Source organism: Astatotilapia calliptera, chromosome 19, assembly GCF_900246225.1.
Source record: "Astatotilapia calliptera chromosome 19, fAstCal1.2, whole genome shotgun sequence".
Lineage (NCBI taxonomy): Eukaryota > Metazoa > Chordata > Actinopteri > Cichliformes > Cichlidae > Astatotilapia > Astatotilapia calliptera.
Genome location: NC_039320.1, coordinates 1,748,670 through 1,772,748, shown reverse-complemented (window position 1 = coordinate 1,772,748; position 24,079 = coordinate 1,748,670). Strand labels below are relative to the sequence as shown.

Below are 24,079 nucleotides of genomic sequence, written 5' to 3'. Positions count from 1 at the left end.
CAACCATATCTACAAATTTTAGTGAATATTTGTCAGATCCAGACTATTAGAGTCAACATGATGTTAGTGCAAAAATAAGGCAAGACTAAAAAGACTATAGTTTGTCTCACTGTGAGCGTGTCTCTGTGCTGCAGGAGTGCAGAGTGCGAGCGGTCGTTGACGTTCACTGTGCGGAGTTTGTCCTCAGCCTGAGCGAGCCACAGCAGCAGCGAGTGTAGCGTCTCGTGAAATTCCTGAATAAGAGGAGAGCAATTCAGGTCAAATCACATTTTGTGAATCACTCCTACTATTTTGAACTCTATGGGGTAAACGTTCAGGAGGTGTCTCCATGTCTGACCTGACACTGCATGACAGCAGAGTGCAGGCTCCTCTCCCAGCTCTCCAGGCCGCTGCAGGCCTGAGTCCAGCTGTGATTGGCTGAGTCCAGGGCCTCCTGCTGCTCGTGCAGCTCGGTGCTGTCGCCGCGCAGGAAGTGACGGCTGCTCAGGTTGATGGAGATCATCAGACACTTGTAGCTGTTGAAAATCTTCTGCATCTCCTTAGCAGAAACCCCCCCCCCAAAACATTAATTTTAGACAAACGACAGATGAAGTGTTCCAAAATCTACTGTGCTGACATTCCTTTCATTCGACTTTGATTATTCTGCATTGTGACTTGTATTTCCCCAAACGGTTGTTAATCAGAAGAAAAAGTTAAGTTGGGTGGAGTGAGCACAAGGAAAGGCTGCATGCAGTTTTATTTGATATAATCCTGCTAAAATTGGAGTTAAATTATACAAAATAAATGAACATCCCCCAGCCCATTCTCTTCAGTAGGACAAATGACATGACAACTCATCTACTTTCAGTCTTCACACGTTATTTCCAGTCTTGTCAATGTCATTTAAAATGGAAGATTTTTTTTAACATCTAAATCAGGAAAAAAAACAAAACAACTGCTGGAATCCTAATTTCTCACCAAAAACAGCTCTTTTTGTTAACACATCTATAAGATTTTTCCTCTAATCTTGTCTTTATCCACGCTGAATAAATTAACACTTCTTTAAAAGATAATTGACAATAAGTTCATCATGAAAAAACATAAATCTTTAACATGTTATATATTCAATAATATTAGCTTATAATCCAATAAAATTGAAGTTAGCACAGGAAAAATCAAATATTACCTGATTTATTTATTTATTTTTTTAATAAGGAAGAGGAGAGCAGGAGGAGAAACAATGTCACTTTAGATGTGGTTTGATCTGAAGTATATAGTCTACTCAATCTAATCAGCAGCAAGTCAGTTAAACTTTTGGGATATGATCTGGGCAGTTAAGTAGCAGAGGAGGTTGTTAATCAGTTTCAGCTACTTTGGTGTTAATGAAATTTAAAAAAGGTGCACTCTGATCTTTTCGGACTGTTTTTTCAGTAGTTTTGAATTTGGCTAAGGTGAGCGTCATTGCTGTTAGCATCAGGAGATACCTGGACCTTACAGAGGTTACACAGGTAGTCCAACTCCTCTATGATGGCACATCAATACGTGAGATTGCCAGAAGGTTTGCTGTGTCTCCCATCACAGTCTCAAGAGTATGGAAGAGATTCCAGGAGACAGGCAGGAGACTAGGAGAGCTGGACAGAGCCATAGAAGGCCCTTAATCCATCAGCTGGACTGATATCTGTTTCTGTGCAAGGAGTAACAGGATGAGCTCTTCCAGAGCTACAAAATGACCTTCAGTGGGCTCTGTGCTCACTGCCCAGCACTGTGGAGTCCAACTGGCATTTGCCATAGAATACCAAAATTGGCAACCCACCCTGTGCTTTTCACAGATGAGCAGCACCGCACAAGAGCAGGTCCACCCTGAGCACATGTGACATGGTCTGAAGAAGTTAAGAAGAAAATTACGCTGCCTGTAACAGGCAACAGCACCTTGATTCCCAAGTATTGGGATGAACATCTTGTCAGACTCTACACTGGTGCAGTGAGTCCTTGGCTCCCCCAGCCTTGGAGTTGGAGCATGAAGTAATTTATACTACTGACTGGCCTCGACGCTCACCTAAATTCAATAGAATACCTCCTGGACATTATGTTTTGGTTCAGCCGATGCTGCCAGGTTACACCTCAGAGTGTCCAGATTTGGGAGGAAATCCCCCAGGACACCGTCCATGAGGCATGCATAAAAGCACATGGGGGCCAAGCAAAGTGTTGAGTAGCATTTCTGAGTTGCTGCAATGAAATTTCTGCAGAATGGACTAGCGTGCTTTGTAATTTTTTCATTTTGATTTTCACGGTCCGTTTGAATTCACCCCTCTGTAGGTTTATAATTTTCGGCCCCATCAAATGATGTGGCGTCCTTTTGTTCCTATCACATTAGTCAGTCCATATATGCAGCCATCCAACATGATTGTTTTCTAAATGTTCCTTTCATGTTTTTTGAGCAGCGTATACACTTCAGTTATGCCCATCCTAGGAAAATATCCCAAGGTTTCACTTTTTCATTTGCCTATTTTACTTCCGCGAACGTCCTCCTGCTCTCAGATTGGTTGTTACCTTGAGTTTCCTGATGTTGACCTCGATGTCTCGGATGCTGGTGGACGGTGCTATTCTCTTCAGCCTCTCCAGCTCTGGCAGCACCCTGCCAAGCCAGGAAGTGACATCAGACAGGTCAGAGTTAAGCTTCTGCCACTGTTCCAGGTCCTGCTTGATGTCCGCTGCGTTTTTATGTGCTTGTAGCAGCTCCCAGCGCTCGATAACACCTGAGGAAACAAGGAAGAGGGATGAGTATGTGTATAAATGCTACTTGCCACACACACGGATCTGTTCAAGATTTCTGTACTCCACTATCCATCCCCCTTTTATGTCCTCTTTTTTTCAAAGACGTCTCAGGTGGATCTGCCAGACCCAAGAGCTTTGGCAGCCTCTGGTCTATTTCCTTGCTCCATTATCAACAAAGGTACATTTGGAGTTTGAGTCCATGTTAGTAAATTTTTGTCCTGTATTTTAGTGTGTGGATTTTCTGAAAATGTGTTTTCCGACTTGCCTTCAGGACCTCCAGCATGATCCCTACTGTTACATGTTTCAAACAGAGTGAGACCTCTCGCACCTGCGGTTATCTCTGTCTGCGTACCCGTGCTGGTATGCTTGCTGGCCGTGCTGCTGGTCAGGCCTGCATCCTCCAGCTCCTCCTCATCGTTCAGCATGAGTTTGACCCTCTTCACGCTGTCGATGCTGCCACTGCACTCTGACATTAGCTTCGCCTGAACACACAGATACACACACAATCAGTTTGAGGCGTTACACTGGTTTAAAAAAAAAGAAAAAAGGAAGCACTCTGCATTCTTATGCCTATGTGTTTTATTCTTAGAAATATGAAAGATGATAAAAAGTCTTCAAAAATCTATCATAGTGTACCATTTCTATTGTGTTTAATTTGGACCTGACGTTGGACCCAATAAGTATCGTGTGTTTGTACGTACATAGCCCTGCTGATGGAAGGAAGTGCCGGTTGTATGTGTAGGGAAAGAGCTCAGGGCTTGGATGATATCTCGAGGAAGCTGTTTCCTCTCCGGGGAGCCAGGCAGATGCCAGCTCGGCATGTCAGTCACTGACTTCACTGAGGAGACCGAGAGGAGAAAACAGTGACTGTTAAATTTCAAATAAAAACTTCAGTGACAAGAGTAATGATGGAAAGACAGCTCCTTTCACCAGCCCTCCGACACATGCATGAAAAGGTTCACCGTGCATAAACCAAATGAATAAACCACAAATGGATTGAAGAAACACACACAACCGACTTGCAGTATCATGCAGGTCTCATGATCTTCAATCGCTAACCAAACCAAACCAAACATTTCAAAGTGAATGATAATTTGCGGCCGTGCGCAGCCACATTTGTGACTCATGGTGGAAATGGGGTGAAATAAGAGAAAAGATTAAAAAAGGTGAAAGCAGGATGCTAGTTGAAAAAAAATGCATAGCAAAGCAGACACATGCAGGAGGCAGAGCGCCTACCCGAGGCTGCTTTCACTGCACTGGCAGTCACTTTAAAAAACGACTCTGAATTCTCTGTGACCTTCATGTCTGTAAGAAACAGTGGAGGTTAAAGTCTCACAGCTGAGGATATGGAGATCTGCAAAGGTGTTAAAGGTGTTACAGGAATATCAAAAACGGCTTTTTTTCAGCTTTTTTCATCTGAAGAATTAATACAGAATGCTATATAACATAACTTAACCCATGAGCCTAAAGTCCTGACACGAAGCTAACCTGACAGAGCGCTGAAGAAGGTGGCATCCTCGTCGTCCTCATGGGATGATGACCCCCCCACGTCGACTGTGTGATCCCACTCTAGGGGGATGGAATCCACACTGAGGGGGGTCTCTCTTCCTGATCGCTCTATAGGGGGTACCAGGAGGTGGCACATCACCTGTGGTCCACCTGAAACTCCTCCCACTGCTATATCCACCTCCTTCCTTCTCCTCTCCGCCATCCAGGACGGGGTCAAATCGGGTGAATCGTCTCGGTCTGTGTCTCGGTCTGACATCTCCCTCTCCTCCTCCTCCAGAACCTGCAGGTTGGAAAAAAAAAAAACCCTGATAAATAAGATGACAAATGTCTCTTGAAGTTCATGTCTGTGAGTTAGACACATATTTAAAAAATCAAGCATGTCCTCAGATTAAAAAAAACAAAACAAAAACAAATGCTTTTATCCCATTCATTCTCAGAGCAGCAGTTTACAGGTACAGCCAGTCTGAGAAAACTCCAGCTTTTTTATTTTTTCTGAGTCATTTATACTACTAACCGGACGTCTATTGACTAGGCGGTGATGGAAGCGAGCCACTCTGCCAAACACCTCCTGGCAGTAGGAGTGGAGCTCCTCCAGCTCATCCTCAATAAGCACAGCGTCCAGAGGAGCACTCTTCTGGATCAGGTTCTCCCCAAATACGATCAGGGCATCGATTTTGTTGGTGTTCAGGGTAATCTCCTGCTGAAAACCCTGCAGAGGTAAATGACACGACGGTATGAAAATATTTCAGCCAGTGAGAGACCCAGCCAGTCCATCAATATGTAAACAGGATAATGTTACAGCGCAACATCAGTAGGGAAATACTCACGTTTAGCTCTCTCATTTTCTCTTCGATATCGCTCTCTGAGAAGTGCTCTACATTGGTGAGCTGAAGGTCCATTTCAGTCAGCCAAACGAGGATCCCCTCACGAGTTCCCTCAAAGTCTTCTCTTTGAGACGTAAAATACTGAATAGGACAGAAATATTACTTTTAGTATATTCCTTTGATGCCATAAACTGTGTGCTACAAATATTGCCGGCTTATGTGATCCAGATATCAACTTGCTGTGTAAGTGTAGTGTCACATAAGGTTGGGCGATTGTTGATAGGCTGAGCCTTTCACCAAAAGAGCGATTTATTTATTTATTTATTTGCCCATGAGTAAGTTTGTTAATAATGTTGAAGCTAAGAGAAGCAGTCGACAGAAAAAATAATAGAGCCTTTTTTACGGTACCCTCTTCTATCTGCGAACTAACGCACCCTCCTCAGAGTGCGCCCAAATGCAGTGATTCAATTACTCAATTCAATTACTCTTAACAGAAAGACAGAAAGGCAGTAGCCTATGTGGGGAGATGGGGAGGAAAAGAAAGGGAAACTGGCTTCTTTTGTCCACTATAACCGTGTTTACAGGCTGTTCCAGTGTTTATCTGACTTACACACTCAACCAAACAACAAATACAAAATTATACAAAAAGTAAGTTAAAAATCAAAATGTCTCTTCCAGCGAACATTAAAAAACAATCTCAGACATGAAGTCTTTTGTGTGATTTGGCGAATCTCAAATAAATGAATGAAGCAAAAAAGAGCTATATTAATACTGAAACAAACAAGAAAAGAAGGTAAAATATTCCCTCCTTCTAAATGCGCAACTCAGTCCATGCATGATTACATTGCTCCGCCCATCAAAAAGTCACCTGTGCAAATATATCGTTATTTACTGGACTAACGATTGTCGGTTTGAAAAACTTTACATATCGCCCAACCTTAGTAACAACTACTGTGATGCAAACTGGTGATACAGAACCCATCTGCACAGTTATGGTTACAGACTCTCTACACTTGTGTTTTTTGTATTAATCATTTCCCATTAATGTAGCCCATAATGTCGCAGAAAATCGGATTTTGTGAGAGCTCTTGCCGCTGTACGTGCCTTATTGGCAATTGGCACCAAGCAGCGGAATTCTTTGATTACAAGGCATCTCCATAAAGCAACAAAAACATCTCCATCTGTTCAGAAGCACATGGCACGAGGAAAACGCCTCCCTGCCAACATGATGCCATGTGCCCTGTCACCGTCTGAGAGGTGACCTAAATCCTGACAGCTTAGCGTGGAGCAGGGAGATACTACACAGATCATCTGATAATGCCTGAAACACAACAATGTTTGATTTCTGTTTATATATAAATATATATATGTATGTATATCTATTTATTTTTTTAATTTTACAGTCACTCTTGCTTCTAACAGAGTAGCTTTCCTAAGGTACCTTCAGCCAGTCCTGACCTCCGACCTCCTTTCTCACCTTCAGTCTGCGGAGCACGGCTGCGACCCTCCTCTGCAGGCTGTCCCACCGCTGGTTCCCCTCGTGGACCATGACCTTAAGTTTGCTGGCGGCGTCGGTGCGGTTCTCTCGGGCCAGACGGCGGTACTGTTTGTTGACCAGCTCCAGCTGAGTCAGGCGCTCATGAACCTGCCGCTGGAACGCCTGAAAGTCACACATGAGTGTCAATGAGAAGAACACTTCAAGCTGGAGCGGGTGCTTTAATAGAGTGCACATGCTTTGATGTATCTGTTAACATAGCCGTGTTGAAGATTACGTTAAGAAAAAATCCCCTGAAAACAAAGAACAACTAGTCACTTACAGAAAGTTGTTAAAGCAAATTTTGTTGATTCCACAACAGAAATGTGAGCACTGGTTATAAGGCTGTGTGAAATAACCTTTTCTTTATAAATACAACCCACAGCTGATTTGCATCTTTAATAATGACACTCCACAGCTTCCATAATATGTCACTGACAGCCAGGATACATAATGTAGGTCACTGGTATTTTTTAAACACCACTATATACACTGGTTCCCTGTTGCTGTAGAAATGAAGGCATTTCAGCAAATTCCAGATTACCAGACACTAATCTGTGCTTCTAATCTAGACCAGCGCACCAAAGGTCACCAGTGAGTCACAGCGCAACAGGACACCTGAGCACTTAAAACTGTGTTTGATGCGTCTTTGGTGTCTGCTGATTCAAGGGAAATATAAAATTAGAAAGAAAAACAAAAATTGAAAACAGCTATTTAACAGCTGCTGAACCTTTTTCCCTCTGGACCAGACATTCATGCTGTCCTGTCTCCCTCACCCATCACAGCAAGTGGCTGCCTGGTGCTACCGGCTTCTTCTTTTCAAAAGGGAGTTTTTAATTTCCTTTCCTTTTTTTAATGAATGAGCTGACCTTTTTACATTTTAACATACCCCTGGCTTTTCCTGTAGTGCTAATATCAGAATGCACAGAAATCCCAATTATTTAGGTCCACCCAAACAGAGAGCAAAATAATCTGCTGACCTCAAACTTCTTGAGTTCCTCCTTGGCGCTGGTGTAGAGGACGTCGGCGGAGTCGGGGCTGGCTGCTGTCATTTCTGCCGTCTTCAGCCAGTGTTCAAAGCGAGAGTAGTCATCGAGGAACTTACACCAGAGACGCCACGTTTCCTCAATTCTGAGGGCAGAAAAGGCACATGTTAACTTCTAATCACAGTAGCCCGAGCTCTGGAAGGTGTAAGACCCCTCCAACCACTGTAAACTAAAGAATCAGTAAACAATCTTCAACCCTTCCTGGCTGCTCACCTCATCCTCCTCTCCATGGACATGGCACAGATGTTTCTCCAGCGGCGGTCCAGGCTGAGGGTGGTCTGCTGGATCGAGTCGTTCTCCGAGTCACTGCCGCAGGCATCGGCATCGTGGAGCAGGACGTCGCACAGCGTCAGCACCGAGGCCACGCTCTCTGTGTGCTGCTCGATGTCCCGTTGCAGATCCTGAATGCCAACCGGCACAGATAAAACAAAAGACAAAAAAACTTTTTCTTTAACTTTCTCCTCTTCTAGAAATCACAAAGTAAAACCCAAACTCTGTATTTTTCTGGTTTGTTTTGAGGCCTGCAATCTGTAGACACAGCACAGCATGATTCCCGGGTGCTGTTCGTTTTGGCCCTTGGTGTTATGTTCTTAGTTTTTTCCTCATTTTTGCCTTTTCCCAGAGTTTGTGTGAGTGTGTGTGTGTGAGTGTGTGTGTGAGTACGTAAGCATGAGAGAGAGACAGCGAGAGCTCCCTCACTGGGGCTGGACACCACTTTTTGTTTGTTCAAAGTTACCACTCTCTAGGTTGCCATGGTGACCAGTGAAAGCTTAAAGTGCCTATCCACACAGGAGTCATTTCAGCCATCCCTCATCTGCTAATGGAGAGACCTGCAGCCTTTTTCTGAGGAACAGGAGAAGTCCAATTTCTTTAAGGCTCTGCACATCGCCACGCCGATTCGAATTCGTCTCCTTTCATTTTGCCTGTCATCTGTCTCCATTTCACTCCTTTACAACTGCCACCATTTCTTTCATCAGATATGAGCTCTATTTCTTCAGACACGTCCCTGTCCAGATTTAGACAGAAAGCTGGAGTCCAATTTGTTTTGCAGATTCTAAGTGTATCTTTTCCCCTGAACTGCACAGATCTGTAAAATTCTGAGTGGAGAAAAATCATTAGCTAGAGATATTCAGTGATTTAAGAAATTAGTGCAATTGAACCCCTTTCACTGTTAACTTGTCAAATGAACACATCTGTGCTTGCTTTGACCCCCAAATCCATCATAAAAAAAAAGACATAAAAAAAGAAAGAAAATTCTCCAAACTCTTGGGTTACTAGCAGTGCTGACAAGTTCAGTTACTACGTAGCAGTCAGTCGCATTTTAGACCCCAAAAAAGTAAGGAGCACTCAGGCTGACATGCTTGTGGCAGAGTAGAGCACTTTCAGAAGTTCAGAAAATGTTGAGTTTCTCACAGAAAAAGTGGCTCATGTCAACCAGTTTGTGGGGCCCAGCTTTTAAGGGAAAGGCTGATCACTGAGTTTTAGTACTTATTTCTAAAATAATGTGGTAAAGCTGAAAGAGTTGCAGTTATATAAAATGGAAACAATAATATATATGCGTGCGTGTGTGTGTATATGTACCTCCTGCTTAATGGGTGGGACAATCTCACTGAACCCTTGTTAACATCTAAAGGTTTTTGTAAAAAACTTTCAAAATGTTTCAAATGCGATGTTACGTTCTCTGTTTGCATTTGTTTAACGCGTGTACCTACATACCTTCACAGTAACCAAAAATTGCATACATGACAGAATACAGAATGAACAATTTAAAAAAGCCCTGCCAAAAAGTGCTGCAGGGTTGGTGTTTACTCTTTTACAAAATAAACACTATAAATAAATAAACACTATGTTGTATTCTATTCATGCATTTAATCAAGGTAGGTCTGGGAGTTATTCTGTTCTTTTAAAGCATTACTGTGCTTGTTGATAATGTGGTCTGACTTTAGCAAATTCACATATTTTGACCAACGTACCCTAACCCTTTTTTAAAACAAGAATAAACACATTGTGGGTTTAAAGGGAATGTGCCCATTTGTCACATTTAATGCTATATACGTGTGCATTTAAATGTTTAATCCAGTGATAAAAAATGCAAAATGAACCACAGGTCCAACAACCACTGTCACCTGATCTCATCCGTACTATCAAACGTGCATATCTATATGAGATTTTTCCAAAACCCGAGAGGCAAACAGGCAACTCTACCCAAGACATAAAAACAATATTTCTCCCTCTGAACCCTTCCACCCATCTTTGCTCTAAGACCTGGAACTTTTAGCCATTTCCCAAAGTACTGCTATATGGCAGATGACAAATGGAGTAACAGGCTAAAGTCCATTTACCTTTTTTTGGACCTCCTCATGAGCTCTGCCTCTCAGCGCATTTACCATCTCTCAGCCCAGCGTGACAGCTCTCTCCTTCACAAACTCCTCTCTTAGCAGAGCCTTGCTGAGATTTTACTTTGCAGCGCACATTATTCACTCTTATGTTAGTATGCTTTGGACCACCACAGGGTGGCCATAACATAAAGGGTTTAAAACCAGACGCAATGTCTCCCCTCACAGTGGAGTCCTAATTCTACCTCGTGCATTTCTAAAATAGCACTTTAAGTGCCCCTTTTTCCTTTTTTTACCTTGAAGATGTCCGAGTTCAGTAGATTTGTACAGAGAGCTCTCGTTTTTCTTCCACAAAGAAACCATAAAAGGTGATTTGCTCACCTTTCATGAGATCTTCCTTTTTCACATGGCTGTGGGAGGCGATTGGCTTTAAATACCAAACAATCAAAGAAATAATCACTCCAGTTGTCACACAGCATTGTGCCAACTGTTCTCTTCTTCTTAGAGGTTATATTAGTTATTAAGAGGTACTTCATGTAGATCTTGAAATGAAATTTTAGATCTTTAGTTTCCTGGTCTTGCAGGACTTTGTAGGTTTTGACTGAATCTTTAAAAATACACACTTTCATAAGTTAATGCATCTCACACAAGTCCTTCCATCTTTGCCCACCTGCTGTTCAGCTAGTTTCCTCTGAATCTCATCACTGTGGCAGGTGCTGTAGACCACCGGCTTGGCTAGCTCTGTCTCAATACGGGACAACCACGTCCGCAGGTTGCTCATGTTCTTATCAAGCTGCTGCACCGTCACCAGCGTCTCTTTCAGCTTCCTCACCCTGTCGAGGAAAGATGCATCACATTAGAACAGTTCTCACTGGAGTTTAGCTTGTCACAGATCACCAGAAAGGGTAAAAAACCTTAAAAAAAAATTCCCCCAGTCAGTTTCTGACTTCTGTGCCCCATTTGTGGCTCTCTGCCTAAAGCTACAGGTATGTTAAATAGCTTAAAGGAACATAATACATGTAAACAGCTTTAGCAAGCAGCAGCCTGCATCTGAAGTCAAAATCTGCAAGTCTTACATACACCAGCTCTTTAAATAATGCATGCATTTGTTTGTCTGTTTGTCTCAAGTGTGTAACACAAGGTTTTGTTTTCATCATGCAATTTGAGGAGACAAAAAACTGAATTAGGACACTAAGGATGCTGAGCAAACACCCATCAACCTGCCACTGTGAACGCTACGTTCAGCCCCATGTCACACATTAGCACTGTGGCAGGTTTTAACTTTGTGTGGGAAGCGCTGCTGTCGTTCCAACGAATGACACAACGGGAGCCATTATAAGCCACGCTGCAAGCTGACCTACATCTGACTGAGAGCTGCGTGTTGTCTGAGAGAGCGGCTGCATTCCAGCACAGCTCTCAGGTCAGTGACCTACATCGGTTCATTCCACAACACACGCAGAGAGGAGAGAGGTGACTCAGCAACGTCATGTGACCAGAAGTAAAAAATTCCACATCTTAATATTCACTAAATTGCAGGCTCGGATGGAACTCACATCCAGAGTGTGGTCTGTTAATTATAGATCTGTCACTGCTCTTAACACAAATATGTTTTTGCAGCTTCTATCTTAGCCATAGCAAGGATGGGGCACCTAATGTCCTCAAACGTCCTGGAATTTGTTCGATACACCGGCCCAACGCCAAATTAAAAAAACAACAACATGACTTTTAGTGACATCAGCGGGTTACAAAAACTGGGGAATGACATGAAGACAACTATCCAACAACAAGTTTTTGTTAAGATATTTTTGTAGTTGAAAGAATAAACTCGGCACACAAACTGTGTGACAGAGAAAGTTTCTTAATGATCATGTCTCTCAGTAACAAAAATTTACTGTAAAAAACACATCAAACCGCTCCAAGTACCTCAAGAAGGAAAACTCAGTGAAGAGCAGAGTTTATTTATCACTCGTGTTCTCTGTGCTGTCAAGTAAAAGCAGACAATCTGAAATCATAATGACATTGTGGTTGTTGCCACCTTAAGCTGTTTGACCACTTAAAGGATTATTAGTCATTTGGAGTTTTGTGTACGTGTTGGATACAGACGTTCATCTGCTGTATGTAAGGTTTTTCTTATTCCCTTTTGCTGAAAATATTATGCACTGCCTTTCATTTCTTTGGTGCCACAAAAATAAGAAACATTTGGAACACCTTTAGAGCCTAATGACAGCCTCTGCCATTTATGCTATACTTCGACCTGAATGCCAAAACTTTTAGTGAAATAAAAGTAATGTTATAGATTATTATACTATTATAGTATTTTAAGTATCGTTATTAATTTTCAAGTTCAAAACTCTTTCTCAAAGCTACAGGTGAAGTTTTCTTTCCTCCGTTCACTCTTAACTGCTGGTTATCATTGTGCTTTAAGGTTGAGGGGACAATGTTTAGAGGACTTTAAGACGTTATTTGGATTATTGCATTTGATATGAATTTGGATCAGGTGGCCTAAAAAATATTGTATAGCTGATCAATGAGACTTCATTGTGAATGTCGTTTCACATCACTTCTGTGATAGATTGGTGTTCTGGGTTATTCTGGGTTTTGTGAATGCTTTTGATTTCCTTACAATACACCCACTCATGAATCTTTTGGCAATTCTTGGTCAGTGCAGATGTATGAATATATAACCTTAGCTTATCTCAATAAATGTTTTAAATGATTTATACCTCACATCTGGATCTTTGCTCTTTAATTAATCACATTTGTAATGTTTTTTATTAATGTATTTTTTAACCCAATTTTTAATTGGGTTAAAAAATACATTAATTATTAACAAAATTTTTCAACAATTGTCTAACTTCAAATTTTGTAAGTTATTATGATGGGACTTAATTCAATTTATTCATTTTTATCCATATAGCAATAAACACTGTAATACAGAAAGCCCAACAATCAGACGGCCCCCTAGGAGGAGGCGCTTGGCAACAGTGGGAAGAAAAAACTCCTTATTGACATGAAGAAACCTCCTGTGAAGTTAAAGTGGATCTTCAGAGCGAGCTGGGATGCTGTTTGTTTGCTTTTCTCTAGGTTGCTCTTAACAGTCTATTAGATTTGTCTCTCCAGGGTCATTTATGTCCACTGATTTCATTGAAAGTAGCAGTAATGTCGTCCAGAACTACAATAAAAAGTGTAGCTGTGTGTCATGTACTAATCAATGTGCCCACTGTGCATACGAGGCAGTACAGCTCAATGATGCAACAATGAGTCTGATGCAGCAACAAGCTGCATTGAGCCCACCAAGTTTTCTGCTTTGCATACAGACACAGACTGGGAATGTTGGATGCTGTTGCTGCCCCAGTAGCAGAGATAGAACAGGGGTTCCCCTGCTCCATATTTAGCTGATGATGCATGTTTGTTTTTATGTGTCTCTGTGCAGGTGTGAGCTCTGGGCTGCACATCTGTACCATATGTGATGATGTTGCACTAGACAGAGGAACGGAGAACACCACCAAAAACATGCCGCTGCATACCCTCACAAAAATACACATCTGCTGTCCAACCTTTTATTTGAATGTAAACGCGCACGAGGCAAGCCCAAGCTAAACTGAATTAGCTCTGAAAGACTCGGTGTGTGTCTGCCTGCCTGCCTGCCTACGTGCCTGCATCAACAAAGCTCAGCCCATCCCCCTTTGCTCCTCAACCTTCGTCTCCTTATCATAACAAAACACCCAATCTGCCCCCCCACCCTTTCACCCGTCCGCTTTTCCAGCCTCACGCGCCAGGTCGGACGGGGCGTGATGAAGTCTCCAGATCAGGGTGAGAGGTACTTACAGGCTGGTGAGGAGACTACTCCATGATGGTGGCTCATCTGCTAGCAAGCGCTAACCCACCATCCCTCCCCTCCCTGCCTTCTCCACAGACCGCCCGTCCCCTCCTCTCACCATCCTCTCTTCTCCTCTTCCAGCTTTTACAAACAGCTGGATGCAGTGACAGGTACACTCACAAAGAACCAGCATTGGAAACTGTAGAAATTGCCCAAATAATTAACTACCAAAACTAATAATATTCAAGCTTGATTAAAATGTATTTTTCTCTAGATACTTTTTCTGCTTTGCAGTCTTTCTTGAAACTTTTGTTTCTTTTTTTCATTTTATTTCTCTTAATTCACAGAATTAATAATTTTCCTCTTCTTGTTTCATATTTACTTATGAGTGATGTTTGATATGATATTTAGTTATGAGTTCACATGTTTGAAAATATCTATTTAAAGGACTAAAAAATTGAAAATAAACCAGGCTTGATGGGTAGCTCTCAAATCCAGAACTACTTGAGAGAACATAGATTTTAATACTAATTTGTTTTTCATGTTTTCACAGAGGGTACTGACACAGCTAAACCAGGATTAATTCTGTGGCTAAAAATCTACCAACTGAACTTTATAAGAGACCATTCAAGCCATCTGTCTCTCGGTGAGTTTGATAAATATGCATGAATATCAGAGATTCAGGATAATGTGGCAAGACCATGACTGAGGAAGTAGAAAAGTACACAGTTAGGCTAAAACAATTCAAGACGTCTGTAAGGTAAAGACATTAAAGTTCATTAAAGGTGGAGCTGTAAACTGTTGCTCAGACTGCTAATAGTGGCCGACGCAGACAGAGCCAGCCAGAAACCCGAGGTTGGTAAACTTCCATCTGCCACCTTCTTTATATTGAAATAAACCACCCTCGGGCTCAGAGTACCAAGAACAAGTAATATATTACAGGTCTGAATAATAAAGGTTAGAAAAAAACAACAGGTGGAGCAGAAGGAAGAATGACAACAAAAAAAGGTCATAAAATGAGAACAGAAATGAACTAATGAAATAACTTTGTGGGAGTGTGACACTCCGGGGTGAGACAGAACATGCAAAGCTGGCCAACTACTTCTATGTTGGTAGCTGTATATAAAAATGAGCCACCTGGTGCACAAGAGAAAACACAGAAAGAAAGAACAGCACAAGCAAACAAGTCTCCAAAAGTGAGTCAATCCCTGCAGACTTAAACGTTAACATGGCCAACTTTAGAGGTGGTCACACTCAAAATGTGAGTAGTGAACTGAGACCTGCAACATTTCATTTTAGATTATTGATTACAGGCATGAAGAAGTTGAAGGGATACACACAAGTGCAAATCTCACATTTCACTTATTTGCAATTACATGCCTATAAATAAAATAATCAACTCCAAGATGACTCCATCTCACATATCACAGTCTGTCACACATAACCAATCCCTGTTGCAATAACACCATCACTATGACAACCAGGTCTATGGCCACATGAAAAGAGAACCGAGTGGCAACAAAAGGACAACCTTTCTGTCTGTATAAACGAAACAAATAAACTAAACAACATGGCACTAAATGTGTGAAAGCTGTACTTGAAATGAACGGCTTGACTGTGCTATAATCTGAGAAACAAAAACGCTGTGTGAGAGTACACGAAGTAAATCTGTGCAGATACCAGGTGTGAGGAGGAGAGGTGTCTGGACAGAGCAGGGTAAATGTTTTTAAAGAGAAAACAAACATCTGCCTTGCATGCATCTTATTCGCACAATAAAGCGAGCGGATGGTGGCCCCTGAGGCAGAGCGCCCATCAGGACAAAGGCTCGCATTAGCAAACAGCAGCTGCTGGGCCGGGTGACGGAGCACCCGGTTTGTTTTGGGGGACAAAGGCGAGCAGCGGGCCAGTATCAGCGCATCTAATCCCTCTGCAAGTCAAACCTCAGCAGTCATCTGATGTAACTTAGTGGGGTGAGATGCAGACAATGGCAAGAGGCACGCCACAGTCATTAGTGACTCTGAATCAGCTAGTCTTGGAACTTCATCAGCCCTTATCCAAACATGTGACAGAGGCCTGCAGGACTCTGACAATGGACCATCCAATGAGACCAACCACTGACTCAGCTCTGTATAATGTGCATGCTGTAAATGGTAAATGGACTGGTTCTTATATAGCACTTTTCTGTTCTACTTGAGCATTCAAAACACTTTCTACAATGTCTCACACATTCTATCTATCTAACATTTACCCACACATTTACCCGGACACGACACCCCTTGCGCAACCTTCACTTCATAAACCTCTAGCTACATATTTTCTTGGCTTCATGTGAATGCAAATTTTGAGACTGGAGAAGTCCCTCGGATGTCTTGGTGCATGCTCAATCCAAGTAAGTAAATGGACCCATTTTTCGCTGCACCAAAAATTAGTCCACCCCAAGGATCAAGTCCCCAGACACAAACAGAGTAATGTAGTGTACACTGTTAAGTGCCAGGAGGATTGCTATGATTTAAAAATTAGGGAAACCAAACAACCTCTGGCGAAGCAGATGGCTCAACAAAGAAGAACTAACTCATCAGCAGACACTGACTACATTTATCTGCATAGAAAGGTTTTACCCCCTTATTACAGTTCACAGCAATTCGTCCTCAGCCTCAAATCCTACAAAGGTTTTGGCAGCAGATATAATAACATGAATAACAAGAATCTTAAACTACTCCACTTAACTATGGGTGCATTAGTGCTAGTGATAGTAAATGTTGATAGACAATAGTATACAGTTTGTCTGTTTTGGTGTGCCAGAACTGGTCTGCACTGAGACCTTCACCCAGACTTCACCCAGCTTTGATACCAGTACAGATTTTAACAATTGTAACTAGTGTCACACAAACATTTTCAAAAACTTGAAATAAAAAGTTGGAATATGACAACTGCACAGTTTCCTCACTAATGGCTCATTAGCAGGCTTAGCAATCTTATGCTGGTCAGTTACTTAAGGGGAGGAGACCAGTGAGCGCAAATCCACTATTGTGTGTGATGCTCCCTCTCAACTCTAGTCTCCATTCTGTTGTTAGTGGAAGAGGGTATGTCTCTGTACTAACAGCCTGACAGTCATGATAAAGACCCTTGTCCCTAAATGAACAACATAGATGGATTTAGTGCAGTCTCTCTCAGGCCAAGTTGTAGAATAAATGTATCAATTTTTTTCTTTAATTTTAACATTCATCACTTTGCAAGCTGAACTTTCCTGAAAGCTCTCCATTCACAGGTGGTCAAACACGGAAGGTACCCTTTAAATTTCCCCTTTTTTAATTGCGTTTGTTTTTCCTACTTAAAACACAAACCACACTAGGAGAAGCCTGCTACCTGGCGCCGTGTTCACACACATATAAACACTACAAATCGATAGGATGCCACTCATTGTTAATTGCCCCTCAAAAATCGCCCTGGGTAGATGTGGCAAAGTTGAAAGGTTTTCATTTAAATACCCTCCGACTCACAAAAGCAGCAATCAGCCCCATGTAAATTTTGCTTCCCTTGTGAAATGGAAACACGGTGATTTTCTACCCCACTTGATTATGCGAAAGTGCTTCAAACTAAATGGGGGGAAAAAGCTTCAGTCAACAGCTTCTTAAGTGGATAATGAAGAATTAAGGATCACTGCATTTATATTAAATTCATATTATTAAAATGTGAATAAGATGAAGGTAAAGAGTGCAACCATGTTAACTACACAGCAACCTGGGTTTAAAAATGGGGTCATCTGGGTTTAAAAAGTTTAGTTAGCTCTGATTCGCTTGGTGCATTTTATGAAAAAAATCAGTTCTTTTGCCATCACTAGACTGGTAATTATGTGCAGCAGCATTCAATCATTGGTTTAAACCCGCTTTCCTGTTGTTTGGTGCAAATGTACTGATAATTGCTGTGCACTCCACCAACCTGCATCCATTCTGCTGTACAGCAAGGCCATAGCTGGTAATAACTACTGCACCGTTTGACTACGGGAAAGTGACTAGTAGAGAACAAGAAAGGTCAAAAACCCTCCACTAATGCACGCCGCTTGTTTCTGAGATCAACCTTGTGAGTGGAAAGAACACATAATTATCTCCAGGATCACCACATACATAAATATAAAGACTCGTGTTGCTATCAGCTAAATAGTGAACTCAAAAGTTGCTCTTAGATGAAAACATTCTGACACTGGAGTATCCAAGTGTGTAACCTTTTAGACTTGTGTTTCTTCTTCTTCTGTGGAACCAGCTTCCAGTTTGGATTCGGGAGACAGACACTATCTCTACTTTTAAGATTAGGCTTAAAACTTTCCTTTTTGCTAAAGCATATAGTTAGGGCTGGATCAGGTGACCCTGAATCCTCCCTTAGTTATGCTGCAATAGACGTAGGCTGCCGGGGATTCCCATGATGCATTGAGTTTTTCACCTTTCTGCATTGAATCATATCTGTTATTAATCTCTGTCTCTCTTCCACAGCATGTCTTTTATCCTGTCTTCCTTCTCTCACCCCAACCGGTCGCAGCAGATGGCCCCGCCCCTCCCTGAGCCTGGTTCTGCCGGAGGTTTCTTCCTGTTAAAAGGGAGTTTTTCCTTCCCACTGTCGCCAAAGTGCTTGCTCATAGGGGGTCATATGATTGTTGGGTTTTTCGCTGTATCTATGAAGCGCCTTGAGGCGACTTTTGTTGTGATTTGGCGCTATATAAATAAAATTGAATTGAATTGAATTAAATTCTGCAGAATCCAAAAACTGCAAAGTTAATTATTTCGCTTCATCCCTTGCAAAATACCATAAAAATAATTGGGAATTTCTGAGATGTAATTTATAGTTTTCAGATATATACATCAGCTTATGTGTTTCGTTTTTAATAATGAAAAATGAGTACAAAAAACCCTACTGGTAAATACTGGTGACAGGTGACGAGGTAAATACTGGTGACTTGCCCAGAACGTAGCCCACCTTCTGCCCATTTTCAGCTTGGACAGGCACAGCTCATCCTTTAGTGCAGCTCAAGCTCTCTCTTCTGTCTTTATCCAGCTACTTTTTCACTTTTAAAGTTTGATTGTCAACTTTTCTGTCTGGAACCATAAACTGTGGAAACATTTCAGCACCTCCCTGCATGCAGCTATCAATCTTCTCTGTGTTGGAATGCAATTTGAATTCATAGATTAATAATAATATGAGTCTATCCTCTGCTTCACCAACTTTAATCTGCAGCCACAGTAGAATAACAGCTGTGCTGTGCCCAGTCCAACAGTGCACAGATAAAGCTGCACGTGCTGAACTGCAGCAGTAAACACTAAGGGGTCAGGATTCAAAGAAGCATGATGACTAAAGGAATAATCAGCAGGTTGTATTCTTAAGCTGTGAAAACCACTTGTTAAGTAGCGATAATCTAAATACAAACCACTTCAGAAGCCAATATTTAATACATCCATTCATTTTCTTTTACTTATCCAGTTCAGGGTCACCATAGAATAAGAGGTGGAGCATAGTCTAGACAGGCCACCAGTCTGTCACATGGCTAACACAGAGAGACAGACAAACATTCACACCTGATGGTTGAAGGGGAATTTGGGATCATTAGCCTAACCCCACTAACTGCATGTCTTCATAATGTGAACGAAAATAACTGCATTCTCTCTCCAAATCAAGTCACATTTCAGGGCTGCTCTTGTAGCTTTGGATCAACAGTCATACTGCACACAGTCATAAAGACATCCAGTAAGATTTCCCATAAGAGAAAAGAGTGATGGCATCATGTCAGAATATCAGAAGGCAAGAGGAAAAATAATATAAAAAGTGCAATCTAAAGGTTTTATTGTTCCTTCAGGATATCCCACTGTTAGCTTGTCAAGCCCAGCAATACTTTATCAGACTTTCAGCATTATTAGATTGATGGGACGGTCACACTAAGCTGTGTGGAGGGATTGCTATTATGCCAAACAAAATGAAGCCAATGTAGAAATACTGTGCAGTTCATCAAATGGCAACTTGAGGCTAGTTCCAGAAATTGAGACACTCCCATGTTAACTTTACAACATTAAAAAGGATGTTTACGGCCTAGTTGGAAAAATGTTTTTGGTCTCCATCATTCCCCCTTTCTCCACCATGTTTGTGCTGTTACCTTTTGGAACATTTTGATAAAACAAGCTGACAAATATTATAACCCGCTGTTGGTAGATGACATCCAACAAGTTTTTGCTTCAGTTTTGTAACAAAATGTGGTGTATGGCTAAGCGTTGCTACGCTTTCTATATAAAGCTTTCTAACCAAACTTGCTAGTATTCTCTGATAAGTAGTAACTCCAATTACAGCTGCATTTGGCTTAAAAAAAAAAAAAAGAACATGACTGCAGCCAGAACGCTAACACCGAGGCCAAAATATGACATCACAGTGGCTAGGTCAATTTTTTATATGCAGTTTTTGTGCTACTCTTAATAAGCAGGCAACCCCACTGCTAACGGCTGAATGTTTGAAAGACGTTCAAAGAGTGATGTAAAAAAACATTTAGCATAAACTGTTAGGCACTTGCGTCAAAGTTGTCAATATAAGTTTAAACAAAGTTTTGGACTGGGAGTCGAACTTGGTTATATAACCAAGCACTACAACACCAGCACCCTTACTCAACAATAAAACGTATAAACTCACAAATTCATTCATATAAAATTAATCTCCAACATCTCTAGCAACATTTCTTAACACATTTTTATGCCTTCTTGCTTCCTACCTGGCCTCTATGTGATCAAACAGATGTTGCCAGCGGTCGTTGACGTCCTTCAGCTTGTCATTGATCTCTGTTTCCTTTGTCTTGTTGCTGGCTGTGATGAGCTGCTCTCCAAGCTGCTTTAGGTGGGTTTTATTCTCACTGAACAGGTTGATCTCCTCCATACAGTCCTGATTGAGAAATCCAAGTAAAAAGACAGAATGATGTACTACACGTGAGCATGTAAATTTCTGGTGCACCAGCATTCTTTAAGTCTTAAAAGCTTTGAATTTAGTTTGAATTTGCGTGCCAGGAGTCTGTATCTCAGGGCCAAACGCTCAATTTTAATGCCAGAGGAGCTGTAAAGGTTTGAAACCCTCACGACGGCAATAACTGAGTTTCAGCATTCACCTTTACTAACCTCTACTCCCCCCCTTCACCCTCCATCACCGTCACTCCCATAGCACCAAATAAAAGAGGCCGTGAGATCAACACAAAACACACCCGCGTGGCCCTGCTGGGCCAGAAACAGCTGTCGTCTCTTTAACAATCAGGAGGGAATTCACAGCTTTTTGAAAAGCCCAGACAGTGCACCACACAACGTGACACATCCTGATACAAAGCAGCACAGACGGCAGTGGTGCCACAAACGAAATGCAAAAGGAAACTTTTAACGCTGATTAAAAAATCACACACATTAATATATGAGTGCATTCCTTTGTTTTACAGCTGTGAGGGGTAAAGAGTGATTCTATGACTGTTATCCTACTACTAGAAGTACTTTTGTGGGCTTGAATGGCTTGAAAACCTTACTGATGATCTCATCAGCACAGCAGTGAAACAACAGAAAGTATCTGGTATTAGACAGTGCCAGTTAGACTGCCTGATTGCTGTTGCTTTGGCTACTGTGATTAAGCATGAAGTGTTCAAAAAACCAACTACAGCACTCTGCTTCACTAACAGCAAGTGAAGCTTGAGACGATGGCAGTAAGAAATCTTATTTAACAATGTAAAGTTTTAATTAATTCTCTTGCAGACAACAGTTTAAGTTGTGGGAGTACTCAGCAGCGACCCTTGCAGCTGTGCTCAGAAACTGTTTGGTGGTTTTATGTATTTCACTACTTAAATCGGTCTTCCTGTCACTATAACTATATCGTTACCAATATACATCCTAGTTAGAACGCTTACCTTCTTGAGTTTCTCGACCATTTCCTCGATGTTGAGATCAGAGTTGTGCGCCACCTTGTTCTCCATTTGCGTCAACCACTCACACAGCTCCTTGTTCTTCTCATTGAAGATGATCCAGGCGTTCAGGCGGTCTGCGATCTCCTGTTTACGCAGGGACACCTGAGACACAAAGCGGATTGGGGGACAGAAATTAAATAAGTATCATCACTGTAAGATGCTTAGTGGTACTGTAGCTGTCTAATCTATCTTATCATTATGGGTGCAGATGCATTGTAAGCTGATTTGTGCTGATTGGGTTGTTGTTCACTTTAGCTTGGAATGAATATAGAATTTAACTCAGGCGGACCCTGGTGCTGGTGACTTCATCGTGATTTTTTTCCAAATGATTTACACTCAGACCTTTAAAAACAATAATAATCAGGCACAAATGGTGACATCCTATAAAGTCTGGGTATCCTCCAGATTATCATTAAGCATCAACATATTAAGATAATATGCACACCTGAGAAACACATGCACAGCCTTATCTAAACATGGGAGATGATATAGGATGCTTGACTTTGCCAGCTTTCATCCTAGATGTTTCTTTGGTGTTAAATGTTTATACTTTTCTGTCACAGATGTGTGCCAAGCCAAAACAGGCTAACTGCTCTGTAATAGATTACTCAGACTCACTTGGAGGATAAAGCTCCCTTTTTTTTCACGCCGTGGGCATGAACACTTCGTTTTGTATTTGGAGAAAATCATTCATTCATTCCAAACATACTTACAAGGCCTGTTTAAAAACACACTGACAAAGCTGATAGGGAAATGTTACTGAGAGTATTTTAGGCAATCTTTAGGCAATTTTCACACTTTACCTGTAAATGTGTCTCAGGTAAAATGTTTCACTTTTAATAAACATTCGTGAATGAAGAAGCCTCCACACAGTCAGAAGTGCCCATCCTTGCGATCACCTTCCCCTCCCCCAAATTCATTTTAATGCAAAAGCTCTTCTTCCTGAAACCTCTTAGCTCTTTGCAACATTTCTCTTTCGTCACCATCTGTTCCCCGTTATCACAATGCTCCCTTCACAGCCCCGCCTCCCAGACGTGTTGGTCCTTTTAGTTGCCCCTTAAAGTATTACTGAGATTTACTAACTTAACTCCTCTCTAAGGGCTCAGACTTTCAACAGAAACAATAAATGAATGTGGTGAACTCAGAATGCTGATTAAACCATATCACAGCACATACAATGTACTGCAGATGTGAGAGCTGCTGCTAATCAAGTCAGATAACTTTTAGGTGCTCTTTCAAAAAGAAACCCCCCAAAAAACAAACAAATAAAACAACTTTTGACCAAATAAAGAAAATTTAGTTGCTGTATTTAACCCTTGAGCTTCTTGACAGACTATTCCTCACCCTGCAACTTCATCCTGCAATGGTTTGAAGATACTTTGTCCCTTTAAACCATGACAGTTTTTTAGACTGCGGGCCTAAATCCAAACAGTTCTGATGAGTGTTTCTGGTCTCATTATGCTTCATATCAATCTCTGTATCAGCAATGCTTTAAAAAAAATTTCCCGAAGAGATTTGACTGTTTGAGTTTTAGAAAGTAAGAATCAAACGGGGGAAACAGCAATATAAAAAAAATTATTCAGGATACTGGTGAAGCAGCTTTAGCAAGGCAAATGCACCAGGAATAGAACAATCATGAGAATTTTTAAGGATAAGCCTGCTCTGATTCCAGAGTCAGACAGGAGTCATGTTTGAGCCTGCGCACACTAACCTTGAAGCAGAGTTCCTCCCACTGGCAGTGCAGGTGCTCCACCTGCTCCTGCAGCAGCAGGACATCGTCTGCAATGATGTACTGGGACAGATCCGTCTTCATGCTGCTCAGCTCCGTCAGGCTCTCAGCCCAGTCCTCCAGGGAGATCTTGTTCTTCTGCATACCATAACACAGCGATCACCACAACAAACTGTCAGGACTCCCCCCTCCTCGCCCTCTGCACTCACTCTCTCACAGCTAGTCCCTACTGTCCTCTCGCTCTGGACCTCCAGCCCCTTTTTCTTTCTCCCTCTATCTCTATCACCCTTTTCTCTCTATTTTTCCCCGCCCAGCGAGAGAGGATTAAAGGCCACAGGCTGCAAGCTGGGCTGGGGGAGGGGTGACTCTGCAGGGGGAAGGTAGGGGTTGGGGATAAAGGCTTTGGTGGGTCAGAGGGGATGAGCTTTGAGGCAAAACTATTTCAAACTTGACTTTGGTCTCCTGGGTCCAAACAGTCTGAGAACTTGTTGTAGATCCACGTTCTGATGTTTACATGTCAGTATTTTAAACAGATATTTATTAGCCCTTCACCACCTACAGGCTGCT

General features: G+C 41.8%; 1 protein-coding gene across 1 annotated transcript in view; it reads right to left on the bottom strand.

Moving 5' to 3' along the window:
• The window catches only part of syne2b (spectrin repeat containing, nuclear envelope 2b), a 150,190-nt gene that overhangs the window by 5,545 nt on the left and 120,566 nt on the right, over positions 1-24,079 (bottom strand). The window contains exons 109-123 of the mRNA XM_026152943.1: positions 23,495-23,650; positions 21,727-21,885; positions 20,563-20,729; positions 10,674-10,836; positions 7,881-8,068; positions 7,602-7,752; positions 6,565-6,747; positions 5,091-5,228; positions 4,778-4,972; positions 4,248-4,543; positions 3,456-3,621; positions 3,107-3,236; positions 2,530-2,735; positions 338-538; positions 111-233 (exon numbers count right to left, since the gene is read on the bottom strand). Coding sequence (XP_026008728.1) covers positions 111-233; positions 338-538; positions 2,530-2,735; positions 3,107-3,236; positions 3,456-3,621; positions 4,248-4,543; positions 4,778-4,972; positions 5,091-5,228; positions 6,565-6,747; positions 7,602-7,752; positions 7,881-8,068; positions 10,674-10,836; positions 20,563-20,729; positions 21,727-21,885; positions 23,495-23,650 — 2,622 coding nt within the window. The remainder of the gene's footprint in view (positions 1-110; positions 234-337; positions 539-2,529; positions 2,736-3,106; positions 3,237-3,455; positions 3,622-4,247; positions 4,544-4,777; positions 4,973-5,090; positions 5,229-6,564; positions 6,748-7,601; positions 7,753-7,880; positions 8,069-10,673; positions 10,837-20,562; positions 20,730-21,726; positions 21,886-23,494; positions 23,651-24,079) is intronic.